At 31.0% G+C, this 27570-nt stretch overlaps 1 protein-coding gene across 1 annotated transcript; it reads right to left on the bottom strand.

Annotated features, from left to right (window-relative positions):
• Positions 1–931: 931 nt before the first annotated feature.
• Positions 932–27570, bottom strand: LOC129894236 (omega-6 fatty acid desaturase, endoplasmic reticulum isozyme 2-like). The gene is made up of 5 exons (XM_055969826.1): positions 27403–27570; positions 7239–7295; positions 6049–6144; positions 5706–5816; positions 932–1597 (listed from the first exon to the last, which is right to left on the bottom strand). Exons 1-5 carry the CDS (start codon positions 27568–27570, stop codon positions 947–949), a joined length of 1083 nt encoding a protein of 360 aa, XP_055825801.1. The 3' UTR covers positions 932–946.

The raw sequence follows: 27570 nt of genomic DNA on the forward strand, positions 1-27570 counted from the left end.
TTAGAAGCTTGAAATTCAGAAAAATCATGGACTGAAAATTCAAAACATAAACCGTTGTAGTTGTGGCTTGAAAATAGGCGTGAATTTAGGATAGTTGGAAGAATCGAAATGGGATGTATCGGTGAGTTGGAGAGAGAGTTAAAGAAAAAGGGATTTTTGAGATTTTTACAAATGGTAGGGAATAATAGTAAATATAGTAATATAACGTGTGTAGTTAGATAATTTTTTCTTTTATTTTTCATTTTTGGAAAAAGGCTCAAATTTCTCAAAATTCAATGACATATTTGAGTCTTTTCTTTTTATTTTTTATCAACTAGTACCTATTAATTAAAATATTTTACCATAAAAAATTAATTAGTATTACAAGAGCTTCAATAAAGTTAAAATGCAAAAATATATATAAATGAATATGACTATTGATTTGATATCTAAATTTTATCTTAAAGCATTTATAATTTCTAAATCTAACGAATTTAACAAATTTTTGGGGTCGGTAGTCTCCATAAACTATACTAAATTGTGGCAATTTTCTAACCTCCATAATAAAACCACCACAAAATGATTTATATGGTGAGGGTTAGAATAAAACGTCACAAAATGAATTAATAGTGGAATTTCTTAAAGTGAATAACCACACTTTGGGGTTCACATATACATCCATTCATAAGACATTGACATGTTTTTAATCATTAGTTTTCAAATAGAAAGAAATTATTTTCATAATAAGATTTCTCTCATTCATTCACACCAAATTAATTCATTGTTACATAGATAGATATTTATTTTATTATATAACATTAGATATAGTACAACAACAACGATCCAGTGAAATCCCACAACGTGGGATCTGGGGTAACAATAGATATAGTAGTGACAAGTAAAACAAACATTAATAGTACAAACTTGTTTAAGCAATTGTGAATGAATACTTGTTGGTATTCAAGTATCAAAGCTTGTTCTTGTACCAATAAACACCTTTATCCTTGTCTTTCTCCACAAAGATGCACTCCTTTGTATCCCTCCACATTGCCTTTAAAATTGGAGTATCATCAAATTTATAGTATTCTCCTAACAATGGTTTGATAGCTTTTGTTGCCTCCACTGCATTGTGATGTGATATGTATGGAAATATATGATGCAAAACATGTGTATCTGTAACATTGTGGAATACCTTATTTAGGAAACCATAGTCTCTATCTACTGTAGCTAGAGCTCCCCTTAGAAAATCCCACTCAGATGAATCATAATGTGGCAATGAGGAGTGAGTGTGGTGCAAAAGAGTGATAAAGACTACAAGGCCATTGACAATAAGGAGGGGTACCCCATAGATGCAGACAACCCAAGCTAGCCCTTTAGTCAAAGTAGCGCGATACAACAAATAAGTAGTTGCAATGACACCTGCATCTGAAATGTAGATTTGTAACCTCTCACGATCGGTATATATTGGGCTATAAGGATAATAGTGGCTTGCAAAACGGTCATATTTTTTTCCGGAGACATTGAAGACCAAGTACAAAGGCCAGGCAAAAGTGAGGGTGAAGGCAAAAGTGAGGGTGAAGCCAAGAGCCAACCTACTTTGACTATTCTTAGCAGATAACTAGTTTTATCATTTATCATTATCATTATAGTTTAATTTGCGTAGCTCTGTGTTTATGGGGAGAAAATAATCTCTCATGTCAGTGATTCATTTAATAGTTGGTTTGAGATACGAGAAAATTTATATATATAATTTAATGAATGAATTAGGTATAAAGGGCAGTTCGTGCACTAAATCTTTTGCTATGTGCGGGATTTGGGGAAGTGTCTGACCACAAGGGTTTATTGTACGTAGCCTTACCTTGCATTTTACCAGTTACTCCAAGACTCTCCTTCAATAAATGGATTAGTTATATAGAGATTAATTATTTATGTATAAGTTATTTCCCTATAATTTATACAATTATGTAATTTTTTAAGTTGTAAATCAAACATCATATTTATATTATTTATGAATAACTTATTTCATAACTTTCTACCAAATGTGATATTAGTTATGTAAAATTTAATACATATATGGTTCACTTTCAAATCAGCTATCGAACGACCCTTTGAATAGTTGTTTAAATTTTTACAGGAATTAAAAAATATAAAAAATTTACTCTCTTCGTTACTGCTCTTACTTACTAGACGAAAGGAAATATATATTTTATACTTCATGTATTTGTAAAATATTGGATACACCATGTTTTATTCAATACTTGCGATTAATGTCTTGGAGGTTCTTGCAATTAATTTGTATCGTTGTATAATATTAAAATTATGGGTAATACATAAAATTACACTTAAATTTGTCAATTAAATTTATTTTAATACTTTAATTTTATGAGTGTTTATTTACCTTCTAATCTAATTTGAAATGAATTTAATATCACCTTAAGAATATAGCATCAATCCCACAATAAAAACTGCATTACAAACACATCATGTTATTATTACGTCAGCACTACATCATTTTCATGTCAGATCCACGTAGAAAGTCATTTAATTTTAAAGTTTTACTCGCCCCACTCTCCACCCTCTTTTGTTTTTGTTAATTCCTGATTTTCCTTTTACTTATATTTTTTAAAAAACTAATTAATTTAAGTCATTTGCAATGAAATTCAAAAAGTTTTGTTCCCTTTCATTACTCTCCGGCCACTTGCACTATCATTACTGATTATCGGTATTAATCATCCTTAGATTTTTATATAGTACTCAATTTTTAGTAAATAGTTAATTCAAGAAAAACTATTCATAATGATTTTAGAACAAGAAAATTATTTCTCTACCCATCACTTGCATTGTCGTTGCCATCATAAGTTCTTAACATTAGATTGTCCATTAGAATCTCGTTTTCCTCCATTGAAATTCATTATTTTTCAAGAAATTTAAAATTCTCTAAAAAATCAAGTTTTTAAAGTTATATGGGTGTTGAAGTTTTCTATGATTTTGATGTGTGTGTTTAATGAAATTTTGATGAATATATAAATGTACTTTGGGTGAAATATGGAGTTTAAAGAAGGAAAAAGGAAATGGAGGTGGGCATGAAGAAGTAGCAGAGGCGGACCCTATGGTGGCGTGAGGTTGCACGTGCATATATATATATATGTATGTATATATATATAGATAGTTTAAGAAAGGATAATATATTTAATTGTGCACTCTCATATTTAAAACTTGTCTGGTTGAAGCCTTGATTTTACCTTGAAACATTGTGAGTTCGAGTCAAAAATTAAGCGTGATGGCACTTGCCTTATCCCACCAAGACAAGTTAGCCTAACCCCAACGAAAATAGAAAATGCGGAAGTAAAACAGAAAGAACGACTAACACAGATTTAATAACGTTGATAACATAACATAGCTTAATATAATCCTCAAATCTGATCGTCACATGTACAAACCTTTAATGTAATACAGTAGATTTGAAAGAAATACAAATTTCAATGTCATTGTTTATGGAATAGAACAAAAACATAAATAAAGAGTGAGAGGTGTCCGTCGGGGTGACAAGTAACTACCTCACTAATTCATCAACTGAAGCCTCGGACGTAGAAGAGTAGTAGGAGAAATCACGATGATCTGGTCTCAAAAGCAACACAAGTGTAAAAAGAAAGAGTGAATACCAACCAACAACGGTACTTAACAAGAAAACATCTAACTCTAAGTTAAGACATATCGAACTCGAGTACTCCATCACACACATTCTGAACATAACTACAACTTGCATAAAAATCAGCCCAACCTAACAGTTCTCACTAAATAACCATAGTTCACACGTAGAATATCACATATTTCACTTCAGCACACACATATATAGACAAGCACCACCATAATCTCACATAATTTCACCACCCACAATCCATATAATCAATCACAAATATCACGGTACAAAGATGAAGTGCAATGCAATGTAGGACGATGTTATATAGAATGATGTATGTCTGTCTTGATGATAAACAACTGCTAAATCATCAGTTCAGGACCCATGGGAGATATTTTTGTCGTGCACCTACTATGGCGCATGACACAATCTTAATATCCTCTCAATATGCGTGTGGAATGTCCCTTTTTTCATCACAAAGAATCAATCATGACGTATGGCACATTTCCTTTTTCCTCTCATCTTCACAAACCATCATCACAACATTGGTAAGCATCAATGAATGTAGACATGTGTAAATACTCAACGGGAGGAATATAACTTTCACAATCACTTCCCAGTACAAAAATCTCATCACAATATCATGAAAAAGTTGATACAACCGTTCGAATCATTCAAGGCATCTTATATCACAAAGTCAATAAGTTCTTATTTTTTGTCGCTTTCATCAGCATCAGAGTTCATTTAATAATTGCCAAAGCATGAACTATGAAATCCTTCACCAATAACCATCACTCTCAAGCATACAATGCCATACAAGGTTCAATAGACTTAACAAAGAGTTAAGAAGTTCACTTGCCTCAACTGAAATCAAACAATCACTCTGCCACTTGGTTCTTTTCTTTCCGACGGATCTCCAAATCAATACAATAGTCTTTCTTTCTGACAGATCTCTAAATCAATACAATCTATTTAAATATGGAATCACAATAAAAATATGAAACCAACAATACCCGTATCAAAGATTTTGGAAACAGGGCCAAATTGACCTAAAAAAGCCATTTTCAAAAATTAGGGTCAAATCTGAAAATTCCATTTAAGATATTAACTAACGGTGTTTTTATAAACAAATATTTATTTTAGAAATAATGTAATTCATGTTAATTTCAATACACTAAATCAAACATTCTATAAGAAAAATCTCAACATAACTAATACCAACACTACTAATACACCACATTTTTCACTATTCTTATATATCCTGCTAAACGACCCATAAATACATCTGGTCTCAAGATTTAGTTTATCCTAAAGGATGTAAACTAACCATAACTTTTTGTACAGGTTTGATTTTTATATTAAAATCACATTACCCAAAGATTTTGAAACTCGTTAGAGAAAACCACATTGAAATATGAGTTCAAATAAGCCCTTAATCACCATTTTACATAAAGACTTAGGTTATTGAAAAACCCTCATCTTTGAAATTCAAAAGTAGAAATTTGATGTTAAAATATTGGATTGATTAATGGAAAATAAAGATTTGAGGTCTCAAATACTTACCCAAACGAAAAAACTTTGAAAATCGCCTAGACCGAGCTCTAAAAACTCAAAAATAGTGAAAAATGGAACGAAATCCCAACTTTGGGAAGAAATCACTATTCAAGAAAAAATGATCAACGTGATCGCATCACCCATCCATGCAATCGCAATAAGTTATCAAGGTCAACTCATTTAATTGACCATCGCGATTGGACCTTCACACGATGACTGAGAATTTAATCTTATGCGATCACGGTGCACACAAAAATTGACTTCATGCGATTGCGAGAGGGGGTCACGTTACCACGAAGAACAAATACCATGCACCAGAACTCAATAAACACAACAACATATGATTTCGTAAAATTGATTCTCGAAATTCGTTCAGAACCCCATGCATGGAACCCATGTATGCTACGCTACTAAATTTGACATTCATGTCGTAATTTGGTTCTTCTGATGCATTATCCTAAATTAAATGTATCATGTCAATACTAGACTTGGTAATGTTGAATGTATCATAAAATTTATTTTGATACATTACCTTTAATGTATCAGAAGCAACAGGCTCTTCAAAGGGCTCTGCAGCAGCTGATTCCATGTGATAAACTGTTACATCCTCTATATCTTGTGGAATCTTGGATGACTCTGCTTCCTACAATTATAATAAAAACAATTACTTATGAAAATTACTATTGAAATGAAGAATGATGGATTTGATAAATGACCACGAAATGTATCAAGTAGTTTAAAAGTATATCAATTAGAAAAGCAGATATATCAAAATCTACTTGATGTATCAACCTGAATATCTTCCTGACCATGAGATTGTTCATGTGATTTGGGGCTATCAAATTTATTTGGATCATTAGGGTGTCCTCCAATACAATAGGTGGTTGATGTTCTTCAACCACACGGAATGGTAGAACAAAATCATCTTTTGAAATTGGAGATGATGTGCCAGTCATGTGATGAGTAGGGATCTACAAAGTTTTTTTTAAAAAAAAAATTGTTAACACACTAAACAATTCAATTGTTTTAACAAAAAAAATACTATACCTTGAAAGGTGGGTGAACCATATTCGCAATGGATATCAAGAGATCAATACAATTTGAATTGATTTTAGACTCAAGACACTTGAACTTTCGGTCAACCTTAATACAATAATAAGAAAAATTAAGCGTGATGGTACTTGCCTTATCCCACCAAGACAAGTTAGCCTAACCCTAACGAAAATAGAAAATGCGGAAGTAAAACAGACAGAACGACTAAAACAGATTTAATAACGCTGATAACATAACATAGCTTAATATAACCCTCAAATCTGATCGTTACATGTACAAACCTTTAATGTAATACAATAGATTTGAAAGAAATACAAATTTCAATGTCATTGTTTATGGAATAGAACAAAAACATAAATAATGAGTGAGAGGTGTCCGCCGGGGTGACAAGTAACTACCTCACTAATTCTCCAACTGAAGCCTCGGACATAGAAGAGTATTAGGAGAAATCACGATTATCTGGTCTCAAAAGCAGCACAAGTGTAAAAAGCAAGAGTGAATACCAACCAACAACGGTACTTAGCAAGCAAACATCTAACTCTAAGTTAAGACATATCGAACTCGAGTACTCCATCACACACACTCTAAACATAACTACAACTTGCATACAAATCAGCCTAACCTAACAGTTCTCACTCAATAACCATAGTTCACATGTAGAATATCACATATTTCACTTCAACACGCACATATATAGACAAGCACCACCATAGTCTCACATAATTCCACTACCCACAATCCATATAATCAATCACAAATATCAGTGTACAAAGATGAAGTACAATGCAATGTAGTGTGATGCCATATAGAATGATGTCTATCTGTCTATCCTAATGATAAACACCTGCTAAATCATCAGTCTGGGACCCATGGAAGACATATCTGTTCGTGCACCTACTATGGCGCGTGACACAATCCCAATATCCTCTCAATATGTGTCAATAAATATCAATCACGATGCGTGGCACATCCCCTTTTTCATCACAAAGAATCAACCATGGCGTGTGGAGACCCTGGTCTCTGCAAACTCGGCACCAGGCTCGTCAACGCGGAGACCAAAATCATTGGCCTACACAAACATGACCCTTGATGCGTGAACGTGAAGAACAATTGGTGTTGCACCAGAAGGTGCAACATCAGCTGATTCAATACGTCCAAAAATTCTCCGACGGGTGCTCGTGATTTGTTCAGAACCCGTGCACACAAACGAACTATGCTACCCATCAAATTTGATATTTCGGACTCAACAAATATGTTGAAAATTTCAACGAAGGTCGTCTTGACAAATTTCTTTTATTTGTCATGTTAGTCATTTGGGTGATATTAAATTTACTAGAAATAAAATGGTGGGGGGGGTAAAGAATTATCCAAAAAATTAAATTATTATAAGTTTGACTTGAGTGAGATTTTATATATTTTCTACAAGTTATGAATTCAGGTAAATACGTTATTAAAAGACTACTTTAACCCTGATTATTCATAGCATACTTGTACATATTTAAAAAAACTACTCTATCCTTGATTATTCATAACGCACTTATACATATTTTTTATTGTTATGAATTAACTAACTTGACAATTTTATAAAGGAAGAAGAACAAGAGAATATGTATATAGAAAGTATTAATAGAGAGAGTAGTAATATAGAGAGAGTAATAGTAATTCTTTCTTTTATGTGTTTGTGTGTTTTTACATTGAAGTTTAAGGCTATATTTATAGCCATATTTACAAGTGGAGGAAAATATTAATGGGCATTTTACCCACTTAAAAAGTAAATGGACTATCCACCATTTTAAGTGGACAACCATTTTACTTGGTTGATATTACTTGGTTGATAATACTCCCCCTTGGATGTCCACGAGAAATGTGCCTCGTTAAAACCTTATTAGGAAAAACCCAGTGGGAAAAAGCCTAATGAAGGAAAAAGAGTACACATATCTGATAATACGCCTTGAGTGCTGCCTCATTAAAAACCTTATCAGGAAAACCCAGTGGGACAAAACCTTGACTAAGGGAAAAAGAGTACAGCGCGTATTTTGCTCCCCCTGATGAAAATATCACTTAATATCTCGAAGACGACGCATTCCAATTTTGTATCTCATTTTCTCAAAGGTTGATATTGGCAATGCTTTGGTGAACATATCCGCCAAATTGTCACTTGAACGAATTTGTTGGACATCTATTTCACCCTTCTTTTGAAGATCATGAGTGAAAAAGAATTTTGGTGAAATATGTTTTGTTCTGTCTCCTTTGATGTATCCTCCCTTCAGTTGAGCTATACATGCAGCATTGTCTTCATACAATATTGTTGGAGCGTCTTTTGTCAAAGAAAGACCACATGTTTCTTGAATGTGTTCAGTTATTGATCTTAACCAAACACATTCTCGACTTGCTTCATGAATGGCTATTATCTCTGCGTGATTTGAGGAAGTGGTAACCATAGTTTGCTTTGTTGAACGCCATGATATAGTTGTACCACCATATGTAAATAAATAGCCTGTTTGCGATCGACCTTTATGGGGATCAGATAAATATCCCGCATCTGCATAACCAATCAATTGTGATGTGGAATCATTTGAGTAAAACAATCCCATATCAATGGTACCTCGAAGGTATCTGAATATATGCTTAATTCCATTCCAGTGTCTGCGTGTTGGTGAAGAACTAAATCTTGCTAACAAGTTTACTGAGAAAGCTATATCTGGTCTAGAATTGTTGACAAGATACATTAATGCACCAATTGCACTAAGGTATGGTATTTCAGCACCAATAAGTTCTTCATCATTTTCATAAGGCCGAAACGGATCTGTATTAATATCAAGAGATCTCACAACCATTGGAGTACTCAATGGGTGTGCTTTATCCATATAAAATCTCTTTAAAATATTTTCAGTATATGTTGACTGATGGACAAATATCCCATTTGTAAAATGTTCAATTTGTAGATCAAGACAAAATTTTGTCTTTCCAAGATCTTTCATTTCAAACTCCTTTTTCAGGCATTTTACTGCCTTTGAAAGTTCTTCTGGAGTTCCAATAATATTTAAATCATCAACATATACTGCTATTATGACAAATTCAGATCCAGACCTTCTCATAAAGACACAAGGGCAAATTGGATCATTTTTATATCCTTCTTTTAGCAAATATTCGCTAAGACGATTGTACCACATTCGCCCTGATTGTTTCAACCCATACAAGGATTTTTGAAGTTTTATTGAGCAATTTTCTCGAGAATCCTTATATGCTTCAGGCACTTTGAACCCTTCGGGAATTTTCATAAAAATGTCGTGGTCCAATGAGCCATATAAATAGGCAGTGACCACGTCCATTAACTGCATTTCAAGCTTTTCATGAACTGCCAAATTCATTAGATACCTGAAAGTAATTGCATCCACTCATAATGAGCCCTTGGCAATACTGTTGCCCTGAGGTGGTCATACCTCCCTTTTAAGTCTTTCCACAATTCAAGTGGATCTTTCACTGTCAAGTATTCCATTTTTAGGCTTTCATCTAGATGATGACGAAGGAAAATCATAGCCTTTGCTTTATCCTGACTTGATGCTGTATTTCCTTCAATTATAGCATCACCAAGACCCTTAGCGGTAAGGTGAATTTCAGCATCAAGTACCCATGACAAATAATTTTTACCAGAAATATCAAGTGCCACAAATTCCAATTTTGACAAGTTTGACATGATGAAAATTAATTTGAAAGTAACAAAGATAACTTAAAAATTAAATTTCTTTAGTAGATATACCTGATATAGAAGTTAATTTTCTGAAAAATTAGAGCTTCGTGCCGATAACGTGTTATGAATTAACTAACTTGACAATTTTATAAAGGAAGAAGAACAAGAGAATATGTATATAGAAAGTATTAATAGAGAGAGTAGTAATATAGAGAGAGTAATAGTAATTCTTTCTTTTATGTGTTTGTGTGTTTTTACATTGAAGTTTAAGGCTATATTTATAGCCATATTTACAAGTGGAGGAAAATATTAATGGGCATTTTACTCACTTAAAAAGTAAATGGACTATCCACCATTTTAAGTGGACAACCATTTTACTTGGTTGATATTACTTGGTTGATAATATTTATTTATTATTTTGAAGATACAGGTTTTAAAACTTTTTGACAATTCGAAGCTCACCATAGAGCTCCTACTTTACTTTTTAAAAGTATAAAATTAGATTCACGTGATTGTATTTCGTTTTCCCATTTGAGAATATGGAAGTTGTAGTTATGTACTTTGCTTTGTCATAACTCATAATTATGGGTATTTTGGTCCTATTCTATCTCATATCTCTTTATTTTATTAAAATATTTTATTTTTGTGAAATTATTGACGACTCGTTTGGTATAGTGGATAAGGCAAAATAATTTTGAGATAAATTTTTAATAACCCTCAATTATTTGTTTGGTTACAAAGTGTGGGATAAGTTATCTCAAGATTAATAATTATGACTGGAATAAGTTATTCTTCCCTTGACTGGTATAGTAATTCCGGGATAACTTATCCAGAGATAAAGTAGATATATGACAAAAATATCCCTTTAAACTATTTTTATACATCACTTTTAACATTCATAAAGGGTATTTTTGTAAACAAATAATTTATTCTTAAAATTTATATAATGCATATTATTTTGAATGCAACAAACCAAACACTCAATAAAAAATAATTTCATCACAATTTATCCCATCATAACTAATCCCATCATAATTTATACATTTATAACTAATCCCATCATAACTTGTATTCAAATCAAACGACCCCTTAGAGTTGGAATTATTTTTTATTTAAGTATTTTAATTAAGTCTTGTTCATTTTAAATATTTGTAATAGAATTTTATTATGTTATTTTGTTACTTTTTTTAACAATGAATTAAAATTTTAAAAAATATGTATAATACATTCATGAACAATATGACATGATGACTAATTAAAAAAGGATACCTATTATTTGAGTGTAAGATAATAATTTAAATAAATTATAAGAAGAAATAAATGAATGAAAGTTATCTTTTTTTTCTTTTTTAGTTTTCATTTTTTTTTGTAGATTTGATTTGAAGGACTATTTTATTGATAGTGTTTTTCGACGAGTTTTTGATATTCATCTTCTTTTATTTTATTTTTTTGTGTTTTGTTCTTTCATGTTCTTATGAAATTTTTGAAAATTAGTGAGAGTTTTTATTTGCTTTTTCTTTGTTTTGTTGTTTCATGTTTTGTAAGTTTTTTATGAAGTTTTTTTATTTGAAAGATGGAGTAGGTGGTTGTGATAAAGAGTGAAGATTGAAGAAGAAGAAAAAAAAATGTTCATCTAGCACTAAGATTGGGTGTAGTATACATAATGTGTCAAGTCAGTAAAATATATTAAAATGACACAACGAACTTTACTTGAAGTGTTTAAAATGAATGAGTTCTATTAGAATATTTAAGTGAAAGTTGATGCTAACTTTAAAGAATTATCGATAAATTTTGTTTTTGATATCTACGTTAATATTTGATTAATTTAAATTAACACTGTGTAATAATTATTTAAGAAAAAAAAGGCTATATAATAAGATTTCTTTTAGATTCGGGACTCAAAATAAAAAGAAAAATTTTTTAAAGCAAAAGTCGAATGAATGTATGATAAATTGTATGTGTGTGTGTGTGTTTTTTCAAAGGTAAGCCAAAGTAATTGTGAAGTGAATATTGTATTTGTGGAATATAGGCCAAGCACATAGACAACCCCTAACTTGTTCTCATTTTTCCATTTTGACATTTCATCTCAATTTTATCCATTTAAATTCTGCAACTTCATATTTTATGTACCATTTTAATAAAAAAATATAAAAAAATATGCTTTAATTTATCTTCCTGTTACTCATGAGGTATTATTTTATATTTTAAAAAATCGATGTCCACCATTAAAGTTTTTTTAAAAAACAAATTTACACAATTTAAAATCTCCAATGGAAAGTTAAAAAATCCTTTAAACTGCCACAATTTTTAAAAAAACAAATTTACACAAAGTACAATTTTAGAAAATTCAACCAAAACCTCACTTGTGCCTAAAATTATCTCCCAATCCAATAAAATCACCAAAAATCCAATTCAAGCATCCGAATTTCAAAGGTTGACCAAAGTCACTCTTGGTCTAATTTTACTTAAACTTCCAACTCAAGGGCTCAATTCCACAATAAAACTCCAAAACAGAAAACATCGACACTCTCAGACCAAATTCCGTATTTCAGAGCTGATGAATTTCATTCTGAAACATGAAACTCCGGTTGTTACCAAAACCACTTCTAACAACATTAAACCTTTCAAAACTCACAATTTCCAAAAATTACAGTTTTTTAATAAAACTTCAAAATCAATTTTGCAAACTGATCAAACATTACTCTAGGCGACTATCGGGAGGGGGTAAAATTGTACTTTTTTGAATTTTTCTTTTAAAATAACCTTATAGGTTATTACCTCTTCAAATCCTCAATTCGCCTTCTTTGAATTTGCCTTTGAGAAGGAGAAATGAGGTAGGGGCTACGAAGAAGAAAGAAGATAATGCCAGGCACACGTCAACGGTGAGAACTCGTACTATGATTTACAGGGTGCAGAACTGTAGTATGAGTACCAAAAAAATGGCACCCAATAGACATACGCAAACTGAGTTCCAAGACAATGCAAGTATAAATAACAGGTAAGTAAGGAATATATAGTATAAAAAGCTAAAGAAGAGATTTCGTGCAATAAAAGTAAATAAAGACAGGGTAATAGGATAAAAATACAAGTAACCGAGATGAGGGAGCACACCTGGAGGCGCTGATCCAACAACCTAACAACTACAAGAGTCCACTACAGAAATCAACTATCCGGAGATATAACAACGGTAACCACGCTACACATCACAATAGCCAAAAGGTCAGTCCAACCCAATTGGATTAGGAACCACTAATATAGAGACAAGTCCAAGCCATTCATATAACCAACGATCAAACCGACACAAGATATACAACTATAGTAAAAAAAATTACCTAATCGAACCCTCATAAGCTCGAAAGGTACACAACAACAAACATAACCCAACAGGCCCCTTATAAGACCAACGGGTGCAAAACAACAATCAATTGTACTGGTGATAAGGGATGCATATGAATGTAAGTTATGCAATAGAAACCAATTTTCCAGCAATACCAAGTGCCATACAACCAAGTATATACACCTACCTGATGCCTCCTGGAATGCTAGATAAGACGCACGTTGATATCCGTCATCTTGTTCAATGTGTCATAGGCTATAAGGACCAATAGAAAACTCAAGAAGTCTATATATACTGCCTGGTCCCGATCTACGACTTTCATAATCGATGTTATATCGAAAAAAGATGGTTTAAAATTAATTTCAACTTTTTAGAGAAAAAATCAATTTTAGAAAAAAGGAGTCGCCACTTAATTTTTTTAAAGAAATTAAGAAAACTTAATTTAAAAGACCCTAACAGATTTAAGTCTTAAAAATCCAGAGAAAAAGGTACGAGGTTCTTATTTCCACTTTGAGAAGGTGTTAAGCATTCAAAGTGGCTGCTAACGCGCGGTTATCCGACGATTTGAAAATTATTTGACTAACTTTTGAAAATATTAATTTAAAATGAAATGAAGACTTTAGAATTATTTTTTAGAAAAAAAAAGATTAAACTTAAACATTGAAAATAATATAGATGTATATATAAAAAAGTTAAAGTTTATCAAATAACTAAGTAAAGGTAGAAAATCATTTAAAGAGTAAAATTAACATGAATTGGTTTATCTTTAGGGGAATCTAATTAGGTTAAAATAAGTTAAAATTAATATCTAACAAAGTATAACTAACATATGTGACTAAATTATTACAACCCGAATCAATATAAATACAATAAATAATACATGAACAACAATAATAATAACAACAACAATAATAATAAGAACAACAATAATAAGAACAACAATAATAATAACAAGAGCAACAACAACAATAATAAGAACAATAATAATAAGAAGAAGAACAACAATAATAACAACAATAATAATAACAACAACAATAATAAGAAGAACAATAATAAGAACAACAATAATAATAACAAGAACAACAATAACAATAATAAGAACAATAATAATAAGAAGAAGAACAACAATAATAACGATAATAATAATAATAATAATAATAATAATAATAATAATAATAATAATAATAATAATAATAATAATAATAATAATAATAATAATAATAAGAACAACAACAATAAGAAGAACAACAACAACAATAATAACAACAACAACAACAACAACAACAACAACAATAATAATAATAATAATAATAATAATAATAATAATAATAATAATAATAATAATAATAATAATAATATTAAGAACAACAACAATAAGAAGAACAACAACAATAAGAAGAACACAATAATAATAACAAGAACAACAACAACAATAATAAGAACAATAATAATAATAATAATAATAATAATAGTAATCAACAACAACAATAATAAAAATAACAACAACAACAACAACAATAATAATAATAGTAATCAACAACAACAATAATAATAACAACAACAATAATAAGAACAACAATAATAATAACAACAACAATAATAATAAGAACAAACAATAATAATAATAATAGTAATAATAATAATATCAAACTACTTGGAAAAATAATGAACAAAACTAAGTGTTTTCATGAAATAATCCTAACATATTCTAGCTAATTAACTCTAACACATGCTAGCTAATTAATCCTAACACATGCTAACTATAACAAATTTATATCATTAATCTAATTATTCTTATATACATACTAACTAAAAAAAATAAGACTATAAATCAACTAAATATAAAACATGAAATAAGTAAATAAAATAAAACTGAAAAAATATTTTACCTCTTTCCGGGCCAAGATTGAAAACGATGAGCGGAAGACAACTTCACCACCACCCAATAGCTTGATGGAACTCCAATCTACAAAACAAAGAAAAAAGATTTTTTTTTAAAAAAAAAGTTTAGACTCGAACCTTCGTGGGTTCTTAGCCTAAATTTCAACTTCAATCTCCTATTTTCCGTGAAGAAAATATAGATTGAAAGCTAGAAATTTTCACAACTTTTAGGCTGGGGACAAAAGTCCAAAATCCTAGCCAAGTTAAGAAAATTTCTAACTTTGGGGTGGTTAAAAAACCTCCTCCTCCTTCTTTCTTCCTAATGAGAATATGAGCCTTTATATAGGCTCCAAAAACCCCAAATTTTCCATGTATTTTCGATGTGGGAGAAGTGCATTTTTAGTTGTTTTTTTTTTTAAGAAAAAACTAAAAATTTCAAAAATACAAACCATAATTAAACTAGCTTAACTAAAATTGTATTTAGTAAAAATAAAATCTTTTGAGATAATTTTTGAATAATCACATAAATAGTAATCAAAGATATAGTTATATAGAAATATGTATATTATACTAAAATTTATATAAAGATAAAAATAGTTAAGAATAATATGAATAAATATATATATATATATATATATATATATATATATATATATATATATATATATATATATATATATATATATATACATAAAAGCTAATTATTTCAAAATGTTCGAATTCAAAGAAACTCGATAGCTAATTTGCATTGTGGATGGTCAAAATTGGGTGTCAACAGCTGTCCCTTTCTTTGGATATGATCGATAAAAGAGATCCTGAACAAAGAAAATTGACAAATCCAATTTTGGCCGACTCCATCTTCATCTTTCTGAAAAAGGGTTGGTACGAGTTTTGAATTATGACTGAATCCCGAAATAACCACACGCCTTTCAATAGGAATGTAGTTTACTATGGTGGAAATCGTTTCCTTAGCTCGTGTCCTATGAGCTTGACATTATTCTTGGGACTGTGTCCTAGTTCTCTGTTAAAAGAATTCCACGTTGTGCTGCATCCTCTTTGATGTCGTTCGCACTTTCTTTCATCCTCTTTGCATGTTGAAAAATTCTCATTGATTCATTGGTAGGATAATGTTGCACTATGGATAGGTTGATAATCCATTGATAGGATACTTGGCAAAATAATTGTTTGTCCATCGGTAGGACGAATGAAAATACATTGATAGGATATATGCAATCGTCTTGTTGGCAATGAATATACAATGGTCATCTTGGCAAATGAAAATGCAATGGCCCTCTTGGCAATGATATGCAATGGCCCTCTTGGCAAATGATATTACCACCTCCGGTAATATAATATGAATAAAATAAAATATGAATGGCCCTCTTGGCAAATGAAAATGCAATGGCCCTCTTGGTAATGATGAATGCAATGGCCCTCTTGGCAAATGATATTACCACCTCCGGTAATATAATATGAATAAAATAAAATATGAATGACCCTCTTGGCAAATGAAAATGCAATGGCCCTCTTCGCAATGATGAATGCAATGACACTCTTGGCAAATGATATTACCACCTCCGGTAATATAATATGAATAAAATAAAATATGAATGGCCCTCTTGGCAAATGAAAATGAAATGGCCCTCTTGACAATGATGAATGCAATGGCCCTCTTGGCAAATGATATTACCACATCCGGTAATATAATATAAATAAAATAAATATGAATGGCCCTCTTGGCAAATGAAAATGCAATGACCATCTTGGCAATGATGAATGCAATGGCCCTCTTGGCAAATGATATTACCACCTCCGATAATATAATATGAATTAAAAAAAATATGAATGACCCTCTTGGCAAATGAAAATGCAATGACCCTCTTGGCAATGATAAATGCAATGGCCCTCTTGGCAAATGATATTACCACCTCCGGTAATATAATATAAATAAAATAAAATATGAATGGCCCTCTTGGCAAATGAAAATGCAATGGCCCTCTTTGCAATGATGAATGCAATGGCCCTCTTGGCAAATGATATTACCACCTCCGGTAATATAATATGAATAAAATAAAATATGAATGACCCTCTTGGCAAATGAAAATGCAATGGCCCTCTTGGCAATGATGAATGCAATGGCCCTCTTGGTAAATGATATTACCACCTCCGGTAATATAATATGAATAAAATAAAATATAAATGACCCTCTTGGCAAATGAAAATGCAATGGCCCTCTTGGCAAATCATATTACCACCTCCGGTAATATAATATAAATAAAATAAAATATGAATGACTCTCTTGGCAAATGAAAATGCAATGGCCCTCTTGGCAATGATGAATGCAATGGCCCTCTTGGCAAATGATATTACCACCTACGATAATATAATATGAATAAAATAAAATATGAATGACCCTCTTGGCAAATGAAAATGCAATGCAATGTTATCATTTTTTTTAAACAATTTGTTTTCGTTGGGACTCATGTCTTGATAGAAGTTCATACGAGACCTCGGTGGCTCGCATCTTGAATTTGTGTTCGCTACATTCTAGCAATATTGGAGATCATTTGGAGTTGACTTCGAACTTCTGACAATTCTTGACGGATTTTTTTTTTTGAGATCTTCTTCAAATATTATATCCCAGTTAGATCTCTTGACAAATGTCGGGCTGCTGAAAAAGGATTTGACATTTTTGTGGAATTTTTGAGATCCTCTCAAAAATTCTGTCCCAGTTGCACATATTAACATGATCTTCAATCTTGATTTGCTGGACATAGTATCTTCTTGTGAAATTTTTGAGATCTTCTCAAAAATTCTGTCCCAGTTTTCATTGTAAGGAAGAAATGAAAATCTTACCGAGAATATGACCGAGCCATTGTGGCACCTACATATCCTATTGGTGCAGGAATCAGGTCAAATGTAGTTCAATTCTCTGGACGATGAATGCTGCAAAATCTGAGACAAGATAATCATTAGACACATGTGTAATATGAGCATAATAACATGGAAAACTGTATTAGTTGCAACATTTCCAGCTTAAAACACAAGATATTCCACCCGTCTGAGATGGACGATCCAATGAAGTAAAATAGGCATCTCACAATGTAAAGAGATAGTCAAATTTTGACTACAATTGGTATCAACAGTTAGGAATGCATGGAAATATTTCTCATTTCCTTTCTTATAACTGAGATTGACTTCAAGGTAATTCCTATAGCTTCAAGTAGTACCTCAAACATACTTAAATGTCGACAAGAATTTTTCATCCTGCTTCCAACAAAGGTTCAGAATTATACCAATCATCATGTTTCAAGTGCCCTCACAATAAAGAAAATTCTATTTCGCACATATATGAAGTGTTTGATTTGAGAACATTTTACAAAGTGCACTCACACTCTCAAGAAAGTTCAACCATGCAACTGTGATACCATATGCTTGGCCTGCATGTAAGTCTCCACTAATGTGAGAATATTTGGAATGAGATCATATAGGGCTTGTTTATTGGCTTGTAATATAGGCTTAGGGAACGGGTGGGATATTAATTTGAGATAAAAGTAACTTTATTCCTCCTTGAATGTCGCACTGAATATGTGCCTTTGACGATTGATACGCCTTTGATGTCTGATCCTCTTTCTTTTGTATCGACTTCTTCGAGTACTTATTTGATAGAGTTTTTTCTCTTTTCACCTTTTTCTTTTGTCTTGACTTCTTTGAGTCCTTAGTTGTTAGAGCTTTTCTCTTTTCGCTCCTTTTTGAGGTTTCTCCTCTTTTGTTGGAGTAGTTTCCTTTCTGTCTTACATCGACCTTGTAGGAGTTTTTTTTTTATGAGAAAGTCGTCTTTGCTTTCTTGACTTTGAAGACTTTACGTCTTTTGCCTTTGGCAATTTCAAAGTTGGATCTTCTTCTATAATTTGCACGTCTTTGGTGCGCTCAAGGAGGTTGGGCCAAGAGAGGGATAGTGCATGTAAGCACTCAGAAGGGAAAGGGCTAAGATGCGATTGTCCAAAGAAAAGGTTTTAGGCTCAAAGTGGGAAAACTAGGGATTAATGTTATTTGGTAGGCTTTGAAAGGCATAAACGGGTCAAAAAGGCCTACAATCCTTTCTCAAACCAAACATAACTCAGGATTTTGCCTCAACAAACATATCAGGCCAAGTTCTAGATCAACAGTGCGATGCAATTGAATTTTAATCTAAAGCTCACCACACAATGCACATGAAACCATGAGGTTGGTTATATTCTTACCTTGAATGTCCGCAAGAGAATTTTCAAGCATCACAAAAGTACAAATGAAAGATACCAACAGAAGCTATGGTTTACCACAAAGCCAATCATTTTTATCATACCAAATATTTCGCATGCTCCTAACTGTATGCGTCCCAATCAAGAAGATATGGCTCTTAAAATATGTACACAATTTATTATTTTATGTATTTTCTATTTTTTTTAACTGTTTTTTTTAAAAAGGAAATACCGAACCCAAGAAGGGCTGCCTACGTATCTCATCAAGATGAGAATCAGGTGTGCGTAGTTCTTGTAGATATAATATATAAAATAATTTAGAGCTTTAGACAAACTTGGTGTGGTCTTCCAATGTTAATATTTTCTGTGGAGATGCTGCAGCATGCTTTATAACCTCTCTTGGTCGGAATGTTGTGGCTTCCAACTTCATTACTCCTGATTCGAATTTGGAAAGGTCAATGATGTCATTTATTAGTTGAAGAACCAAATCTCCTGAAGACAATATTACATTCACAAGCTGACGATGTTCCTTATCCAATTTTATGGTAGAAAAAATCTCGATCATATTGACCACTCCTGACAAAAGGATCTAATCTAATGAGACATGGTTGCAAGCATTTGTTTCTCTCGCATAGTTTTCTCTGTTATGTGAATAGTTTTGTTAAGTTCAGTCTTCTTGGCTTTCTGTACAACTATCTTTTCTTGCAATTTTGCCATTTTTTTCTCTTTTCCTTATCTGATCAGTTATCTCCATTCCTATGTAATTTACACCAATTGTCTCTCCTGCCTTACTGAACACAGGTTCAACATATATTAGAGAATTCTTTGACCCAAATAATCCCTTCTTTGCCGATATTCCCCTTTCCAAAACCTCTCGTTTGAAGTCTCGAGATTCCTTTACATCAGTACTAGTAAAATCTTTATATTTATTTATTGATGATGTCCTCTTCATGCAGACTTGACAAAGAATTGTAGATAACATAACTCATTGTCCCGGTGACAGATAATAATGGATGCATTTTGGAGGACAAATTGTACGAAATTATCTGCTCTTTTCAGGATCTGGGATAATTCTTCTACTAGAGAGGATTGTCTTTCAATGTTTTCTATGCTTTCCTTTAATTTCTCAATTAGTATTTGCATCCTGTTGAACACTTGCTTCCAATAATTTGTCCAAATATTTAGCTCTCTGCTTTTAGTATTTTATGCTGTCATACTCAGTATCTATTTCTTGTTTATCTTGAATTTTTACATCATTTTTAGGAGACTCTTGGAATATATATCTCTTTAATTCTTCATCCAATATAGAGGTTGGATGTTTATCACCCTATATCTTTCTTCCTCAAATTGATACTTCTCCAATAAATCCAATTTCTTGAGCTCTGGTTATTGTTGTTGTGTTTTTCTTGAGGATTGTCTCTTATGATTTGAATTCTTCCAACTATTCAAAGAATCATACATTGTTATAACCATCCCCGACTATTGTCGGGGACAGTTTTCCTGCAAAGATATGAGAAAAGTGTGAAAGCGAGGCCATTATAAAAAAAATAAGTAACAAGATATAGGAGTAAGATTTCATAGTTAAAGACTCCCCCGATTTATCTTTCAGTCTGTGTATTGGTGTCTTGTGAAATCTAATGTCATCGTTATTTCCCATGAACTCTTTGTCCCGTGATCCCCTCTCTTGAAATAATGTCGTATCTTCTGTTTACAAAGAAAACTTCTTAGTTAGGGAGAGAGAATTGACCTCAAAATTGAGATCCTTTCATTTATCGCATGATGTCCTTTGATAACAGCCCCTACAAAGAAAGAAACAACTTTGTTGAACCCTCGATCTTTGAGAAGTAAGCAAGTTTGTTTTCCGACATAAATTAGTTTTTCCCTGAAAAAAAAGAATAACTCAAAAGCCAAAGTGTTAGTCTGTGTTTGTAATAATTAATGCAAAATATCACATAAACACTAAACACATAAATATTGCTTTGTTTTAAGACAAACTAATCTATGAGTGAAGAAAGAGTAAACGGACAAAAATTAATTTTATGATAAATGTGTGAGAAAAGTTGTCTTGTGAATCACAGATTTTTTTGCGTTTCAACTTTTGTACCCTTGTTTTTCTTAGATGCAGAAAAAGTTCTCAATTTCTTTGAAAGAATGAGGAAAACTGAAAACTTCAACAACAGGGACCGAGCCTTGAAAAACTGCCTACGTATCTCACAAAGGAGAATTCAGGTCCTACGTAGTTCGACCACTTGATTTTTTTTTTGTGGAGATGAGAAAGCAAAGTTTATGATTTGAGTGTAAAGTTCGAATTTTGTTAGAAAATTAAAGACTCATTGAATATTTGGACGTACTATCGATAGTGACTCGATATTTATGCCTATGAGGCTCTAAAAAAAATCTAAAAAAAGTGGACTAGCATGTCTTCAAATAAAGCAACATATTCACAAAACAGTTATAGCATATAGCACACAAACAATTATTGTGCATCCTAAACAGATATGTGACCTTTTTGTGCCAAAGGTAGGCCTAACGATTTGAAGGATGTATTACGTCATTTGAAACATTCCATTGCCCCAAAACTTATATTTATACAAATATTATGAATAATTTGAATGGGGATACATAAATGGAAAAAAGGGATATAAATAATCAGTCCCACGCAGGGGTACAATTCTAACTAAGCCTTTGTGGAAAATACTTCTTTCTTGATTTCTTGACATCTCCGAACGCCAACGCCTTTTGGATGAAGTGTCATTCACTGAAGGTCCTTCTTTGACTAGACTAAGCTACAAAAAAAAAACTCCCAACCCCGAGGGACAATGGTTTGCCAAACCGCGTATAAAACCTTCAAATTTAAACATATAGGTATGATTGTCCATTTAGGCCGAGGGCCGTTTTGAACTCAAGGTGGTCTTTCTAATGGGCCCAATACGCCTTGGGTAATGGGTCGTCTTAGGCCAATGCACTAAATTAGGGATTTGGCTTTGCTCTACGCTAGGTTGACTAAGAGTGGCTTTTGCAAGACTGGTAACCCAAGCGGACAACTCAGGCTGAAACTTACGACAACCATTGGACGCATGACGTATCAATAAATTATCGATCGTTCCGAAAAGGGTTAAGTATAAAAAGCCCGACTGCGGTACCGCAAAATCGTTCTTTAATATACTATACATTAAAAAGGAAAAATGCTATGAAATGCAAATAACAATTTAATATATAAATTAAACACATAATTGCACAATTAAGGAAAACAAGAATTACTAATTATTACAAACCCAAATAGTTAGTCAAATAAGCAATCAAATCTAATGGTTAGAACCTAATTATTCCCCAGCGGAGTCGTCATTTCTGTTATATCGAAAAAAGATGGTTTAAAATTAATTTCAATTTTTAGAGAAAAAAACAATTTTAGAAAAAAGGAGTCGCCACTTAATTTTTTAAAAGAAATTAAGAAAACTTAATTTAAAAGACCCTAACAGATTTAAGTCTTAAAAATTTAGAGAAAAAGGTACGAGGTTCTTATTTCCACTTTGAGAAGGAGTTAAGCATTCAAAGTTGCTGCTAACGCGCGGTTATCCGACGATTTGAAAATTATTTGATTAACTTTTGAAAATATTAATTTAAAATGAAATGAAGACTTTAGAATTATTTTTTAGAAAAAAAAAAGATTAAACTTAAACATTGAAAATAATATAGATGTATATATAAAAAAGTTAAAGTTTATCAAATAACTAAGTAAAGGTAGAAAATCATTTAAAGAGTAAAATTAACATGAATTGGTTTATCTTTAGGGGAATCTAATTAGGTTAAAATAAGTTAAAATTAATATCTAACAAAGTATAACTAACATATGTGACTAAATTATTACAACCCGAATCAATATAAATACAATAAATAATACATGAACAACAATAATAATAACAACAACAATAATAATAAGAACAATAATAAGAACAACAATAATAATAACAACAACAACAACAACAATAATAAGAACAATAATAATAAGAAGAACAACAATAATAACAATAATAATAATAATAACAATAATAATAATAATAACAATAATAAGAACAACAATAATAATAACAAGAACAACAACAACAACAATAATAAGAACAATAATAATAACAAGAACAATAATAATAAGAAGAAGAACAACAATAATAACGATAATAATAATAATAATAATAATAATAATAATAATAATAATAATAATAGTAATCAACAACAACAATAATAAAAACAACAACAACAACAACAATAATAATAATAATAATAATAATAATAATAATAAGAATAAGAATAAGAACAACAACAATAAAAAGAACAACAACAATAAGAAGAACACAATAATAATAACAAGAACAACAACAACAATAATAAGAACAATAATAATAATAATAATAATAATAATAATAATAATAATAATAATAATAATAATAGTAATCAACAACAACAATAATAAAAACAACAACAACAACAACAATAATAATAATAATAGTAATCAACAACAATAATAATAAGAACAACAATAATAATAACAACAACAATAATAATAAGAACAACAATAATAAGAACAACAATAATAATAACAAGAGCAACAACAACAATAATAAGAACAATAATAATAAGAAGAAGAACAACAATAATAACAATAATAATAATAATAACAATAATAATAATAATAACAATAATAATAATAAGAACAACAATAATAAGAACAACAATAATAATAACAAGAACAACAATAACAATAATAAGAACAATAATAATAATAAGAAGAACAACAATAATAACGATAATAATAATAATAATAATAATAATAATAATAATAATAATAATAATAATAATAATAATAATAATAATAATAATAAGAACAACAACAATAAGAAGAACAACAACAACAATAATAACAACAACAACAACAACAACAACAACAACAATAATAATAATAATAATAATAATAATAATAATAATAATAATAATAATAATAATAATATTAAGAACAACAACAATAAGAAGAACAACAACAATAAGAAGAACACAATAATAATAACAAGAACAACAACAACAATAATAAGAACAATAATAATAATAATAATAATAATAATAGTAATCAACAACAACAATAATAAAAATAACAACAACAACAACAACAATAATAATAATAGTAATCAACAACAACAATAATAATAACAACAACAATAATAAGAACAACAATAATAATAACAACAACAATAATAATAAGAACAAACAATAATAATAATAATAGTAATAATAATAATATCAAACTACTTGGAAAAATAATGAACAAAACTAAGTGTTTTCATGAAATAATCCTAACATATTCTAGCTAATTAACTCTAACACATGCTAGCTAATTAATCCTAACACATGCTAACTATAACAAATTTATATCATTAATCTAATTATTCTTATATACATACTAACTAAAAAAAATAAGACTATAAATCAACTAAATATAAAACATGAAATAAGTAAATAAAATAAAACTGAAAAAATATTTTACCTCTTTCCGGGTCAAGATTGAAAACGATGAGCGGAAGACAACTTCACCACCACCCAATAGCTTGATGGAACTCCAATCTACAAAACAAAGAAAAAAGATTTTTTTTTTAAAAAAAAGTTTAGACTCGAACCTTCGTGGGTTCTTAGCCTAAATTTCAACTTCAATCTCCTATTTTCCGTGAAGAAAATATAGATTGAAAGCTAGAAATTTTCACAACTTTTAGGCTGGGGACAAAAGTCCAAAATCCTAGCCAGGTTAAGAAACTTTCTAACTTTGGGGTGGTTAAAAAAACTCCTCCTCCTTCTTTCTTCCTAATGAGAATATGAGCCTTTATATAGGCTCCAAAACCCCCAAATTTTCCATGTATTTTCGATGTGGGAGAAGTGTATTTTTAGTTTGTTTGTTTTTTTTAAGAAAAAACTAAAAATTTCAAAAATACAAACCATAATTAAACTAGCTTAACTAAAATTGTATTTAGTAAAAATAAAATCTTTTGAGATAATTTTTGAATAATCACATAAATAGTAATAAAAAATATAGTTATATAGAAATATGTATATTATACTAAAATTTATATAAAGATAAAAATAGTTAAGAATAATATGAATATATATATATATATATATATATATATAGTTATATAGAAATATGTATATTATACTAAAATTTATATAAAGATAAAAATAGTTAAGAATAATATGAATATATATATATATATATATATATATATATATATATATATATACATAAAAGCTAATTATTTCAAAATGTTCGAATTCAAAGAAACTCGATAGCTAATTTGCATTGTGGATGGTCAAAATTGGGTGTCAACAATCGATCCTTATGGACCTGCTCCATCGTGGTATCGGAGATACATATGAGACCACCCCAATATATAAAGGGTCGACAATATCCTCGACCGATCAGTAAGTGGTAAGAAAAGGGTCAGCAATCTGGCCGCCCGAATAATTATGTAGTGAAAACATCCCTAATGCCTCTTTATTTAAAAAAAACATTTATCAAAGTGGTAAATGTGGTAGGACTCCAGTCAAAACCATTTTTAAAGAGTAAAAGAGTGAAATTAGACTTTCTAAAAAATAGTAGTAAAAATCCAATACATGAACCAGGATCATACTACAAAACACATGAAAATGAGTATCAATGCAATGAATGTCATCACCATCATTCAAATAATAGCAGCTAAATAACCAGATGTACATTACCAATACTACCCTACTCCAGAACGTAGGAAACTACCCTGAAGTCCTGCTGGTTCTCGACCAAGGTCTCAAGCCCAAAAATATATGTTACACAATAATAACATCATAAATGATTACCATAATTCAGGAAATGGGGAATTTATAAAGAATCGACAACCGAAAGAGTAACTCGAGAATCTCAGGCATAATTCGAAGATACTACTGAAGCGAATGCTAAGTACATCTAATGCCAACCTACGGCTATAAAAAGCAACTAAGATTTCATGCACTAGCGAAGGGTACCAAACCGTAGCAACTACTATATGGGGAAATCAAATTAACTAAAGGATCATCAGAATGCATTCTAAGGCACTTAGGTCACAACCTATTCTAAGGCCTCAAATATCAACTCTAAAGAGGATAAAAACAACAAACTAATCCATAAGCAAGGAATTACTAGCATAAGTTAAGGATTCCGCAACCCAAGACTAGTTGGAGGCTTCTACGAGAATCAAGAAAATAGAAATAAGGAAGGATTTCAAACCTGACTTATACAATCTGAATTCACATGCAATTCATACTAAGCATTATCTAATAGAGCACAATCTAAGGTAAAGTAGACCGTAGCCTACCTCAAAGACGATCAAGCGTGCTCCAAAATCTATGAAATCGGAGCTTTATTCTTACGAAACATCTCTGATCACTTTCACGCTAATAAATATGTGGTCACACTATCAATACAAATATTTTGATACTCATTTAGTAATAATTCAAAACGATCCCAAAAATGAATCAAAAATGGTATTGTGGGACCCATATAGAAAATTTTAAAATTGACTTCGTCAAATATTCCTAAACAGCTTGAGAAAATTATTCCCTAAAAAGGGACACAGTCAAGCCTTGGAAACAAGCCAAAACATTTCATGCAAATCAAGAACAAGAATTCACCATTAAAGAGGGAACTAGAAGTCCAAAGACAAGGAATTACCTCCAAAACGAGCCCACAACACTTTCCAATGATCCTAACCTAAACCCTCAACAATTCCCAGCAAGAAGCAACAAAAATCAATTCAATCAAAGCTCTAGATATCAAGAAATTAAAGTTTGAAGTTTGTAAATGAGGGCTACAGTTCGGGACTGATCAAAATATAACAAGTCACTTAATTGACCTCCGCGAATCGGGGCCAACTCTGACCCTTCTCTGCGAACACGAAGCCATATCTACGAATGTAAAAGGTAGGGACCTAGACCTCTGCAAACGCGAAGCCTATCCCGCTAATGTGGTGAACAAGACCCTGGTCTCTACAAACTCAACACCAGGCTCGCCAACGCGAAGACCAAAATCATTGGCCTCCACAAATATGACCCTTGGCGCATGAACGTGAAGAACAATTGGTGTTGCACCAGCAGGTGCAACATCAGCTGATTCAATAAGTCCAAAAATTCTCCGACGGGTGCTCAT

Source organism: Solanum dulcamara, chromosome 1, assembly GCF_947179165.1.
Source record: "Solanum dulcamara chromosome 1, daSolDulc1.2, whole genome shotgun sequence".
Taxonomy (NCBI): Eukaryota; Viridiplantae; Streptophyta; class Magnoliopsida; order Solanales; family Solanaceae; genus Solanum; species Solanum dulcamara.

Excerpts from the sequence above, each read along its gene's own strand:
- LOC129894236 (XM_055969826.1), bottom strand. The coding sequence starts at position 27,570 with ATGAGCACCCGTCGGAGAATTTTTGGACTTATTGAATCAGCTGATGTT. Across the intron at positions 6,145-7,238 it reads CCGAGTTTGCAGAGACCAGG|ATCCCTACTCATCACATGAC; the intron begins GTCTCCACACGC and ends AAAACTTTGTAG. Across the intron at positions 5,817-6,048 it reads AAGAACATCAACCACCTATT|GAAGCAGAGTCATCCAAGAT; the intron begins GTATTGGAGGAC and ends TTATAATTGTAG.